The sequence below is a fragment of the Rhinichthys klamathensis genome, unplaced genomic scaffold (genome assembly GCF_029890125.1).
Source record: "Rhinichthys klamathensis goyatoka isolate OS25496 unplaced genomic scaffold, OSU_Roscu_1.1 h1tg000323l_1, whole genome shotgun sequence".
NCBI lineage: Eukaryota > Metazoa > Chordata > Actinopteri > Cypriniformes > Leuciscidae > Rhinichthys > Rhinichthys klamathensis.
The window spans coordinates 572,275-586,233 of NW_026606839.1; the positions used below are offsets into that span (position 1 = coordinate 572,275).

The window sequence follows — 13,959 nt, forward strand, 5'->3', positions numbered from 1 at the left end:
TACGTTTTCTGATAATGTGTTTGCCCGTGCAAAAACCACCAGCATGATACTACGATGTTGTGGATGGTTGCCAATGCACTGCGATGCAGTTCCTCTGTGATATTTGGGGTAGATTTCTTTTTTTAGCATGTTGCTTTGTGGTTGTTAGGAAGTTCTAATGGTTGCTAGGTGGTTATTTACTGGCCCAAGTCAAAATAGCCTGCCACCCAGCTCTAGTTTCTCATACATACCTTTTTGAATGGCGCTTTTGGAAAGCAGATTTATATGGTTATAAAATACCTCGCAAATGAAAAAGGAAATCAGGTCTTAATGTCTGATATCTGCGCAAGTTATTAAACACGAATCAGAAGCACGGCTATAAACAGACCAAATCTCTGTGTAATTCTCCAAGCAAGTAAACATGCACACATAGAGAAACGTTCAGTGGAAGGATATGAATGGACTAGAATTCGTATGGAGATTCTTCTAATGCAGTGAAACGGACTGAATATGTAGAGTGCAGATGTGGCACTGAAGCGGAAGATGGCTTTTCCCTTGTTTACTACTATAAAAGTCTGTAAAAAGAGAAAAAAAAGAAGAGAAACAGTCAGTCTGAACACATGAAATGTCACTATTCTGCATCTAAAGATATATAATGGTCAAAGATTTGTTGTCAGAATGATTTAAAAAAGAAAAAATTACGTTTTAAGACATTCATAATGTAATAATGTTAAATGTAAATGCAAATAATGTTAAATCATTATTTTGACCTTTCTATTCTTTAAAAAAAAACATAATATTAAGCATTCAACTGTTTTTAAACATTGATAATAATCAGAAATGGTTCTTTAGCAGCAAATCAGCATATTACAATGATTTCTGAAGGATCATGTGACACTGAAGACTAGACTATGCTCAAAAAGTAAATAAATGGATTAATGCATAACTACTGCATAAATATAATTTAGTACCATAAAATCCCCTAAAGACACAAATATTAAATAAAAAACATTATCAAACTAAAATATAGTACAGTAATTTCATTGAAATTATTATAATAAAAATAATCTGTCATTTTTTACCACCACGTGTAGAGCACCAGAGGGTTAAAATGTAATCATGTTTCACAATACCACTATTTTTAGAAAAGACAATTGATTAAATAGATACATAAATTAAATGTTCAGCTAATATTTAATCAGACGAATCACAATACACCAGTGACCAAATTGGCCAATAATAGATATTCACTCTCTGTAATAGTTTATTCTGATTTGTCTTCTGCTGTCAATTATGTTAATGGGTTGTACATTTCAGAGGTTGCTTTATCGAATAGATATGCAGAATTGATGAAATTCTTAATTATGTGTCAGATCACATGTTTCTCCTAATATTAAGTGGAAAGAAATAAGTCAATAGGTAACATATAGTAATAGTAGAGCGCTGTAAATAAATGTGGACAGCAGTTTGATCGTTTGATTGCAGACTTTATCTTGGCAAATCTGAGCACAATTTGAGACATTATCTATTCTGAAAGGCCCTGTGTACACCTGGTAATAAGACGCGTTGCGGTCGATTGGATCACAAGTGGACGACACTAAATACAGGTGTGAACGGGGTCTAAAATATTGTGAGCTTGTCCACTTTCGACCACTTCCAGAGGTGGTTGAAAACGCATTGGACTAGTGTAAGCAATATTGTTTACACTACGAAACACTATTGCTTTCGTAGTGTAAACGCTCATGTGATTGAATGTGTTCGAACAGCCGCAAAAGACCGTCTACTCTCCGTCTACTGACCTAATGTGTAAACATTATGGGAAGTGCACTAGCCAGACGGGATTTAAACTTTGTCAGCTGGAGACCCAAGTTTGGTTTCGAAGATGAAAAATGTACCAAGCACAATGTTCTCTCACCATTCCTGATTTCTAATATCTTGCGGCTATCAGAGAAAATTGCGTGAGCTTATTTTGTCCATTAGATCGAAAGATCTGAAAAACCCCACACATTTACCCGCCCATAGACCCTTCCCTCGAAGAAATCAGGACAGAAGTCGTTGAAAGTGGACAAAAGAGACGGATTAAAACACCAGGGGCTCTATCTTGCACTCGGCGCAAATGACTTTGTACACTGACGCATGTATCATTCCTATTTTGCACCCGCGCAAAGCGGACTTTTCCCTCCACAGACCCACGTATGTTAACTAAGAAATACACTTGCGCTCCCCGGTGCGGTTCAGCGCAAAGAGGAGGCGTGTTCCGGCGCAAACTTTCCCTCATACTATTTTGTTGTTCTATAAAACAATTGTGCCACTGACCAGAAAAAACCTAGTCTAAAGTCAGTGGCGCGTTGCGCGTTGTTCATTATGCTATTTTAAGGGCGCAGGCCATAATTAATGTAGCGTGTGCACAACGCGCATACACTTTGATTCTCTCATCTAAGCAGCAGTTTTCATTTTTGCAAATCATACATTATTACGATAGATAGATAGATAGATAGATAGATAGATAGATAGATAGATAGATAGATAGATAGATAGATAGATAGATAGATAGATAGATAGATAGATAGATAGATAGATAGATAAACAATTTATTATAAAAGCATACATGTAGCTTACACATTTACCCAAATTATCATACGCCTGTTTAACAGAAGTTAATTTGGGTGGGTTTCTCCATCCCCAATGTCACTTCTCTGGCTTTTACGGCCCTGACGAGAACGTTGCTCTCCTCGGCTGTGAACCGCTCCTGGCGCGCGCCTGGCAAATCCGCCGTTATAATAGGAATCCGCTTTAGAACAAGCGCGCCTGCTCTTAAAGGGAATGTGAGATGACGCTCTGATTGGTTTATTTCACGTTACGCCCAAACCACACCTATGAATAATGAAGCTACTTCAGACCAACCCCTTTTAGATTTGCGCCAGGCGCAAGAGTCATTTATCCCGCCGGGAAAATAGCAACAGCGCCGGGATCCGCCCACAATGTTACTTGCACTTTGCGCTTTGACACTTGCGTTTCAGATCGTTAAAATAGGGCCCTATGTGTAATCGGGAATGTCTCTCCCTCGTCTACTTGTGATCCAATCGACCGAAACTCATCTTAATACCAGCTGTAAACAGAGCCAAAGAGACAAAAGTTCAAGGGTCCTGTTTTTCAGGAGATGTAGGAAATATTCTCCATTTTCTCTCCAGGTAATCTCATTGCTCTCCTGGAGAAACCAGAGCAGGACCAAGAGGGTGATTTCAAGGTAGATGATTCAGAAAAAAATGAAAATGTTTTTCCACAGGGTTTAAAAATGCACAAGTACGTATCTCGCTGCTATGCAAGACAAAAAGACATGCACTTATATAGATACATCTGTTTATTCATGGACTGTGGCAATATTCAACTAAAAACACAAACTTCACGTCCATTAGGCCTCATTTACAGCACTTAGTCTTTTTTTAAGATGCACTAAAACATCTTGAAGGCCACTTGTAACCTCAGACTGACTCACCCTCTGATTCTTGAAGTAGAAAGGGTCGATGTCCTCCAGCGGGACTCCGACCAGTCCTGCGGGTATTTCACCAAAGATACGAGGCAGCCCCTTCCCGGCCTCCAGGTCAGCACGGGGTTTGGGCTCCTCCATGTACCCGGGGTCCGCCTTGTAATCCTTCGTGTTCTTCGTCCGCTCTTCGCTGATCCTCTGCTCGATGGCCGCCAGAGACTCACGTGTGTACGGTCGCAAGCCATCAGGACCCGCTGGTAAGAGCATGGTCGCCATCTTTTCATCCTGATCGTCCTGTACTAGAAGTTACTCAAAGCTAGATGGAGTCGGCCATGAGACAGAGAGAAAAATATAGTTAGTCACTCTATTAGCTTGTTGTTTTGCAATTTACAGCACAATGACTGTGGGTTGAGTCCCCCTGGAGTCACCTGGTGTACTCTAAGGCATGATGGGGATTCCTCAGGGACTTTCATGCTCACGGGATGTACTAGGGATTAGACTTGTATCATCTAAATTCCTAGTTCATACACCCTTATGAATAAAGGTTTCAAATGGGAGGTGCCAAAGAAGGACCATTTTTTATTCCGTAAAAAACCTTTCAGTGAACAGTTCATCAAAAAAAAACATTTTTTTTCTTAGTGTGAAGAACATTTTAATAATCAAAAGAACACTTTTCCACTGTGGAGAAGCTTTTGTGGAATGGATGTTTCTCAAGGAACCATCAATGCCAATAAAGAGCCTTTATTTTTAAGACAGTAGCGTTAACCTCCAGACTATCGAATCACCAGTCTTTGAATACGGAGCCTCGTGGAAGCTTGTTTCCACCACTGAATAAAAATGATTTCACAATTCTGACTTTTTTTTCTTCCAATTGCGTGATATAAACTCAATTGTGAGAACAAAAGTCAGAATTGCGTGATATAAAGTCTTTTTTGAGTTCATCTGAATTAAAAGAATTCTGAATTCATCCATTGACAGGTGTGGCAAAAAGTTAGTTTTAGACCCTGTTTATAGGTATTTAGCAGTGGCATTGTCATGCTTGTTTATCAAACAAAATAAGCTAATTGCCTGCACACAATATGAAAGCATTGTAATATAATAATATAATATGCAAGGATAAAGTTTACAGTGTCTTCATAACATAAAAAAGCAAAACACATCTGATTCTTTGTTCTACATTTTCTAGAAGTGGAGTTTAAAAGCCTTGCTGTTATTTTGTGTAGTCAATAAAGAGAAGACACACAGCCATCTTACTCCAACGAAAGTGACTTAAACGCACCTTAAGTCATAAACACGACTTTCCAACTCGCTAAAATGAACTTCCCACTCAGAAAAAAAGGTACAAAATCTGTCACTGGACCAGTACCCTTTGAAAAGGTACTAATATGTACACTAATAATATGTAAAGGTATAACCCCAGTGACAGCTCTTGTACCTTTTTTTTTCTGAGAGTGCCATGTGGCTCTTCTGCATCTGTGTGAAAATGAGGAGAACTGACTTCATAATTAAAAATCATCAAAACACCAGCTGATTCAAACACATTGAGCAAAAATAATGAAGGAAAGTAAAGAGAAAAGCACATGCAGATACAGACACTTGATCTGGTATTTTATCTATTTCAGACATTTTTTGAACCCATTTGACCTAAAATATGTTCTTGAAGCCTGAGATTTGAAGGTAATGTTTTAACACATTTGCATGTTTACGGTTCTCTGAAGTCAGTTAATGGTCCTGTAATATTGACCCTGTAATAGGGCGAATCTTTCTAAGAACATGTATAGATCATATTTTATTTGTATGAATAAGAAATTATATTTTACATAGAGAATCTGTTCTTTGCCATTCTCAATACTGTAATGCACACATATCTTCCATTGAATTTATGATTCTCATTCTCCTCCTCCATGATCATTTTCATTGTATTATTACTGTAATGCAGTAACTAAAATCATCCTGTCTGAACACAATATACACTCCTGTTCAAAAGTTTGGGGTTGGTAAAAATGTTTTAATGCTTTTAAAAAGAAAAAAAAAAGTCTAGCGTGGACGGTGTCTGGATTTTCGTTAACAGTATATCACTTTAAAAGTATTTCCAACTTCTTTTTACTACTAAGCAAAGAACCAAAAAGAAATTCATACAACGTTACGTGAGCACCAACAGTAAGTGTTGCTGCAGTTCACTTAACAGCCATTGGTGTCGCTAATAACAAGAGTTTCCGAATTCTACATATAGCCCCTTTAAATGCAATTTTTGTGTTTTAATTCAAATTAAGTGCTTTAATTGTCATGAAAATAGTCACAAAATGCATGCATTTTTATGCAGAAAGGAATATGATCTGGACATGTTCTTGACAGGTTTTGTATGATTCTTCCAAGTAGTTCATGGTGACTTTGCATGAAAGTTACAGAAACATATTCCAGTAGTCATGTGTAAGATTCTCAAATCTTAAGCGATTATCAATTCCATCTAGTGATTTCTTGTTTCTTGAATGTTCATTACACAATGTTTAGAAATTCATGACTGAACCAGAGGCGGATTCATTCAGTACACTTATACAGTATGTTGAAAAAGGAATCATCCATTAAGTCCAGCGTGAAGAAAAGCTTATCCAGCCTTGACCTTTTCCTTGACTTCCTGCTTCATCTCTTATCCTGAATGGAACATCAGACTAAATTGGTGTCAGGCAGGGCATGCATTAAAACTGATGACTAACAGGCCTAACCCGCTCTCATTTGTAGCCTGTGCTTTTATTGCAGTTTAACTCAGCAGCTGGAGTGACGTGTTTCTGAAGATTAGCGCATGGAGAAGGAAGTTCCTGTTCCTTCCCTGGCAGACATGTTTCAAACTCTTCACCGCCAACTAGAGCCAGAAAGCGTTATCTAACCCACAGCCTCAAAGTGGCTTACGGCGGCTTGATCTGACCCACAATTCTAGGCTGTAGCAAATTACTCAGCTGTCAGTTTAGACGCATAGTGCTTCTTTTGTAAGAAAACAAGCAAAAACATATACCAACACGATTCTCCAAGCTGGTCAGGTGCTGCTAGTCCAGAATAGCAAAACTAGCTGGTGAAGTTTAGTTAAGAGGCCTGTTGAGGGCACCAACATGCTGGTTTTACAGTTTTTTAGGGGTTCAAGCGTGTAGTGTTGAAAACCTATTGTAATTGTTATAATTTCCAAGGATCAGCATTCTCCCATTAAAGTGATCGGGCAGACCAAACCATAGCCCCTTTCACACAGCGCTTTGAACCCGGCAAATTGCCAGAGTGCCTTCTGTGTGAACGCAAACACGACCCGGGACTGATGCCGGGATCGATGCCGGGTTGGGGACCTAGTAACATTGCCGTGTTCAGACCCGGAACGCGCGCTGTGTGAACAAAAGCCGTAACCAATGCCGTGTCGTAATGATGACGCTGAAGTGAAGTGAAAGCAGGCTAGTGAAACGGTCCGTAATGCGCTAGTTTATGATCGAATCAGAGAAAAAAATGCACAAGCGTGGTTTCTCCAGAGAGAAATCGCAGCTCATAAGAAAACTATACACGTTGCTGAGACATTACATGTCACATCGATGTCACGTGTCTTTCCGGAACATACACGGGTTGTGTGTGAACGCGCTCTCTGATTCCGGCAAATCACTGGCAGTGTGAATGAAGCAAAATCAAACGAACCCGGGTCAATTCCCGGGTCGCTTTATCCGTGTATTTTCCGGAATCTCTGTGTGAAAGGGGCTCTTAAGTCGTAGAGACTTGAAACTTTGAGGGATGGTAGTACCAACCCCATCTACAACGTCACCAAGGCTCGCCCCAATCGGCCTGATGGTGGCGCTACAACGATCAAAAGTCTGTAATGGATCATAACTCGTTTTTTTTTTTTTTTTTGGAAAAACCTACTTTTGCAAACTAGTTCTATAGTTTTTTGCCCGATTGGAACTAAACCAGTGCAGAAAGATTCTCTGGAGTCTGATTGTCAATAGACATCACAAAAAGAAAGTCGAAATTTCGATTCACGCCCATGACGGGATGCCAAAACATTTGAAGTGGCTGTGGAAACTTTTACTAAAACTGTTGAACAGAATAAGATGATTTCACCAAACTCGGCACACCTATATATGGCCCTGGTCTGTGGACGGATGAAAAGGGATGCAGTGCCTGGCCACTTGATGATCTACAGCTACGCAGTCAGTCCGATTGACTTTGTCAATGACGCGCTTGTCTACGAGGCGCCATCGGCCAATGAAATTTGAGCGGCTGTCAGACAAGGTTAGCGGAGGCCGATCGGAACGAAACTCGCTGGGACTGTGTGAATTAGAAAGAAATCGGCCACAGGGGGCGCCTTCGTGTTTATCACATGCGTTAAGGATTGTATATCACGCGATTTTTCATTCTGAGCAATTTTGCCTCTAGGACCACCGTTGTCAAACGAATCGTTCGTTAAATATTGGAGATTATTTCAAAGACCGACTTTCGCGAACTAGTCCTAGGTTTTTGTCTTCAACCTCAATAACTGATAAAAAGCTTTAAAATAACCATCTATGATCTAGGTGGTTACAGGCTTGCTAAATAAAACATAACATCTTTTAAGCATGTGCTTAGAGCGCTTAAACCCCGTTAATTTCTGCTTGCATCTGTATTTTTATTCACTTTGGTACTATTTTTAAAAGTAATTTGTACATTTTCAAAACTCTTAGCACAAAACTCCCGACTGATCACACTTGTAACACAGCCAGTCATTCTTTCGAAACCTGATCTCATACTTTCATTCTAGTTGTGCATTATTTTCATTCTACATAATCATTGTTTCAAAACACAAGATAATTGTGATATGTTATGAGAGCATTTGGTTTAATCAACGAAACACAACAGTATGATCTTCTTTCAATTTAGCACTTTTAACATGTTTCAAATCACCCCTGAAATAGTTTTTTTTTATTCGCTTTGGTAGTATTTTCACAAGTAAGGTGTACAAAAGTGCACTTTTTTCAAACATTCACTACACTGTGTGTGTGTGTGTGTGTGTGTCAGAGAGAGAGAGAGAGAGATTTGCAGTTTGTGAACAGAGCAGGATAGAGTTTAGTAACATCAGATTGATCAGAGATAGATCAGTAGAAGGGAGACAGATGGCGTCAAATGCAGCATTTTACATTACAGTATGTATGCCATGTGATACTGTAAACAGATTACCATGGTAGAGACTGACACATTACTGTAACTCACCCTTATAAAGGTAAACTACTACAGTATAGACTGAGACAATGTACAGTAAAAACATTTACTGTATTGTCAGCAAACTCTGTTGTGCAGAACCTCATGGCAGTTTCATAACTTCATCACACCATTTGATAACACACTAGATAGATACTATTGCAAAAATGATGGATTCAATTACATAAGTTAGGTAATGTACGTGTAACCCTGTATTACTGTAATTGATTCAGCAACCAGGGTGATTTGAAACATGTATCTTGCATTGTTTGCTGAGTGAACTGAGTGTTAAAAGTACGAAACTGAAAGAAGATCATACTCTTGTGTTTCGGTGATTAAAGCAAATGTTCTCATTACACATTACAATAATAAAGTGTTTGAAACAATGATTATGTGGACTGAAATGTGTATAACTGTAACGAAAGCATTGGATCAGGTTTTGAAAGAATGACTAGCTGAGTTACAAGTGTGATCAGTTTAGATTAGTTTCAAGAGTTTTGAAAATGTAAACCTTGTGAGAAAAAAAAACTGTAATAGGCTACAGATGCCACATTAGACAACTTGCATTACCTAACTTATGTAATTGAATCCATATTGTTTGTAATAGTATCTAGCCAGTGTGTTCGAAACGTGATGAAGTTATGACACACCTATGGGAGTTTTGTGCTATAAAACAGTATATGCTGCCAATACAGTAAATGTTCTCTCTGTATATGACTCAATCTATACTACTGTTTAATATAATCTGGCAGTCTCTAGTTTTGCCTCTGTTTACAGCATCACATGGCATACTGTAATGGAAAATGCTGCTATATGTTCACAAATTGCAAATCTCTGTCTCTCTCTCTCTCTCTCTCTCTCTCACACACACACACACACACACACACTTACGTGTGCACACACTTTGAACATAGTGATTCTTATCTATAAATCACTTATGCACACAGAATTCATAACATTTGGTTACCCTATCCGAAGTTGCAGTTGGATTAAATACTAGACAAATGTATTAAACTGAACGAGAAGAGATGCACATCAGAAGTTTGACAGTAAGAGCTTTATGAAAGGCTCTTACTGTAAATATACAATATAACGTTATATTGAAACTTTAATTTCCCAACTGGGATCAATAAAGTGCTACTACTACTACTTATACATGAAACATATAGATAAAAACCTCATTTTGTGTAGTGAAAAGGACTTTGTGGTTTTGTGTATTGTAATAATACAATTGAAAATATATGGAATGTTTGAAAAAAGTGCCCTTTTATGATCTGCTGTGATATTAGGCCTAAGAGTTTTCAATTGCTTGTGAAAATTGTGCCAAAGCAATTAAAAAAACTGTCAAATGAACTGAAGTGGTTGATGCCTATATAGCCTCACTCTGAGCAAGTGTCGTGTACAAAACACAACAAAACACTGCACTACAACAGCATGTGTTCTCGATGGCTTTACTCTCAGGCGACAAAAATGTGATTTCTGGATTACAAATGCCACGAAACTTGCAAACTTTACAAATGTAATTAAATTAAAGGGGTATTTATTTTAATTCAATTGTAAACGGCTCATAAACACTTGATCACTAGTAAAATACTGAAATAACCTTTTAAACATGAAAGTTTTATGCAATCATTTAAGAGATATCTCCTCATATAGAACCTTTTTGGCAAACCGGGTTCTTTAAAATTTAGTCGAGAACCCAAGGGTTCTAAATAGAACTCCATTGAACCTTTTTTTCTAAGAGTGTGTTAGAGGATCATAATACTTTTCTCGGTTCTCATTTAAAATTAAAGGTCTGTCCCCATGTACAGTATTTCTGAAGCTTTCAGATGAGCCTTTACAGCCATTACAAAGACCACTCGGAACATAAAAAGAGTCATTTAAATTACAAATCCGCCGTATCATTTCCTGACCTTTGATCAAGCTGATGAGTGTTGAAATTAACACTTCTTCAGCTAATAATGCAAAATCAGTGTGTGTCGTAGATTTTTATGTGATATCAGTCTAAATGACTCTCAAACGTAATGTAATCAAAGTCAGGATTTTGTTAATCGTCTTAACAGGCAGTACTTTCACAAACACACGTTATATTCTGTCTTCAGAAGCGCTACACACTTGTGCTTCCTCCAGGTTCTTCATTTGTATCTCTACTCTTGATTGTATTAACTTTTTCAGCAGGTTATTTTACGTTGAATAAACTTGTGGGTTTAGAGACTCTGATCATGCAGCACGGCCTCATCAAAATTCGATTTAGTAGACCAAATTCTCTTTTTATGCATCTTAAATTTTAATCTTATGTTTCATGGTTTACATCATGCCACTTTTTTTTTTATCTATTTTCATTGGTTGAGGAAAAAAGGATCAAAATAGTCAGCCATATGGTCATACATTTCAATACAGCTAGCTTATTGATAATTGCACAAAGCCAATTGTAATATTTCATCCAACAGACAAATGACACCTGTCAGTTTTTAATCAAGTTTACATTGGAATTGCTTATTCTTTCAGACAATGTGGAACCAATGCAAGCATTTTGAAGCAAATATTTCCTCAGAGCAAACAGGTATTGTATTATTGAGTCACTTTTACAGAGACGTTTCGAAGAATTAAGGCATCGTAATCATTACAAACATCCACTCGTTTTCTATATCCTATATCAATCATAATGCTGTACATTAAGTAAGGCATTATATCTTTTCGTAAATAAACTAAAAATTAAGTCATGCTGATAAATCAATATTTGGCCATTTTGAGAATTTCTGTAAATATTTTTTTTTTTTTGTGTGTGTGAAGTGAGTAAATATTGTTTAATTTTTTGTTATATGTCTAAGCAATTTTATGTACATCTCACTTGCTTATTAAATTATATAATGCAAATTATTTGCAGTTTTTGGGGCAAGATTGAACTTGAAAACCTCTGCTTAAAACTAATTGAAACTCTAAATCCTTATCAATTCATGCTTAAACTGTTAAAGAGCATAAACTTATGAAACAAGTTGCTGACCATGTGATTTAAAGTATTACAGTGTTTAAATATTATAATGCATGGCAAGTACATATGATGAATTATAAGGCATTATGAACGCATTAGGAAAACGAACTGAGATACTATTATAGTTTTTATTAATATTTTGAATTTTTTTAAAAGTTTTAGTAATATTGCTGTGTGTTTTTGTCATAACGATCACATTGGACAAAGGACAATTTCAGTATCTATAATATTGCAGTATCTTTTTTTAAAAACAATTTGGTTACACTTTTTAAGGCGTCCGTGTAACAGTGTAATTATACATTTAAGTACTGAGTAATAACTACATATACTTACCTGAGGGTTAGGAAGAGGGTTTGGTTTAGGGTTAGTTGCATGTATCCATAATTTATAGTTATTATTACTACAGTAACTACATGTAACACAAGGACACGGTAAAATAAAGTACCAACAATTTTACTGGGATTTGGAAAGAAATCACGACTAAAATTCCTGAAAATTACAACAGCACACAAGTCATGCTTTCACTGAATTCTCAATACTCTGACCTGATAAAACCAACAGATCCATTAAGGATCATTAAATGGGAGGCGTCATGTATATTATGGTCACCCATAATGCATTATATCTATGTCCACCCTGCAGGCCATCTGAACTCCAGCTGATGAGAGAGAAGTGAGGACAGAGTTCAAACATTCAGCGCAGAGAAATACATCCTCCTGGACTTTTTCATTAGTGCATGTGACACATGATTTTGTCCAAAGTGCTGAACCCACAACCATTAACACGAGGATGAGTGAATGAGTTCTTTTCAGGTTGAATTCACTCTTAAAATGTTTACACTGTCTTTATGCTTCAGTTCTGCACTATATCAGCATTGCAATTCTGTACAAAGGGTCACATGATCACTGACACTTTAGTAATAGTGCAGATGATTTTTTTGAATATAGACTAAATTATTTTTCTTTAAACTTTTCTTTCTTTCAATGTTTTCTAAATCCTCAAATGCTTCAACTTATATCTCAGTTGAAATGAAAAAGAAATTATTTTTCCTTTTTTTTTTAGTGGACCTTCAGTTTTGTTCTGTTAAAATATGGAAATATCAACACTGATCTGAAGAACCTGCAGTATATTGGAACAACAACTTTTTTAATGTGCAAAGAACCATACAGTATAGAACTAAAGAAAAGAAGGAGGTTCTTTGCAGAACCTTGAATAATTTTTACTTTTATGTCTGAACTGTTATAGTTCAATGCCTTTTTAATATTGCATATGGGGAATTACACCTGCAACGAATTGGAACTCTACAAAGATTTCAAAAATGTATTAACTTTTATCGTTTTAAATGCAAATAAAAAAATGATCTTACATGTAAACTCCGTTAATTGCAGCACTGCGTCCACGCATTTCCATGTATTGCGCTGATGTAAATCCAAAATCCCAAACTGATCCATGATGGGAATAACCCCAATCCCAGATAAAGTATTCCGTCAAGGACTCTGGAAGATTTTTCAGACTGTCTCTGTTGCTGTAGGTAAACAAATTGTTGTTCGTTGAAATCTGGATTCCGCACAAATGCATTAGTAGGCTACTCTTAAATCCCACGCAACGCTCATTTTACGTGTTTTACGCGATCCAGATTGAAAGTTTATCTATATCCCAGCATTCACTTAAGAAAGAACTCTGTATCCAAACGTTGTCCGTGCTTCCCATTGAAGATGTGACTGAATTTTTAAGCCATTTACGGATGTGTCCAGCTTGTTTGGCGCACAGCATGAGTTTGCGCGTCTCTGCGCGCGCCCTAGAGCTGCTGCAGGATTACGCGCATCATAACCAAACATTTGCGCGCGCCAAATTAGATAATAAACAAGAAAAAATGACTGTAAGACTTTTTTTATTGTAAGTACTGATTGTTTTGACTGGTGCCTAATGCAGAGTTCACTTTGGGTACGGCTGGGTTGTCCTTAAAGGATGGTTTTAACGTCAGGATTTGTGTTTCCAGTGACTGTCATATCTTTAAAAAGTAGTAAATATATGTTTTTACTTTTTCTTAACGGTTGCACTCAACTACTCGCTCTATTTAGTACAAAGGATCTCTCCCAAACACTTTTGGTTTGCTTTCTTCTATGACGTGAATCGTGATTAATATCACAGCTTGTACTTTAATATGAAATGCATGCGCTACAATTCATCGAAGCAACACGAAAAACTCTTTAGCGTTTAATAATTGATTTATTATTCAGCATCTCCCTCTAGTGGCCTCAGTGAAGTCTTTACGTCTTTAAGATTTCTGCTTCTGTTTTTA

The 13,959-nt window shown here is 37.2% G+C and overlaps 1 protein-coding gene across 1 annotated transcript in view; it reads right to left on the reverse strand.

The window, feature by feature from the left end:
- Positions 1 to 13,455, reverse strand: part of scn12aa (sodium channel, voltage gated, type XII, alpha a) — an 83,470-nt gene extending 70,015 nt beyond the window's left edge. The window contains exons 1-3 of the mRNA XM_056271591.1: positions 13,024 to 13,455; positions 3,476 to 3,782; positions 436 to 554 (exon numbers count right to left, since the gene is read on the reverse strand). Of these exons, the coding sequence (XP_056127566.1) occupies positions 436 to 554; positions 3,476 to 3,742 (386 nt within the window). The 5' untranslated portion in view covers positions 3,743 to 3,782; positions 13,024 to 13,455. The remainder of the gene's footprint in view (positions 1 to 435; positions 555 to 3,475; positions 3,783 to 13,023) is intronic.
- Between the last annotated feature and the right edge of the window lie 504 nt (positions 13,456 to 13,959).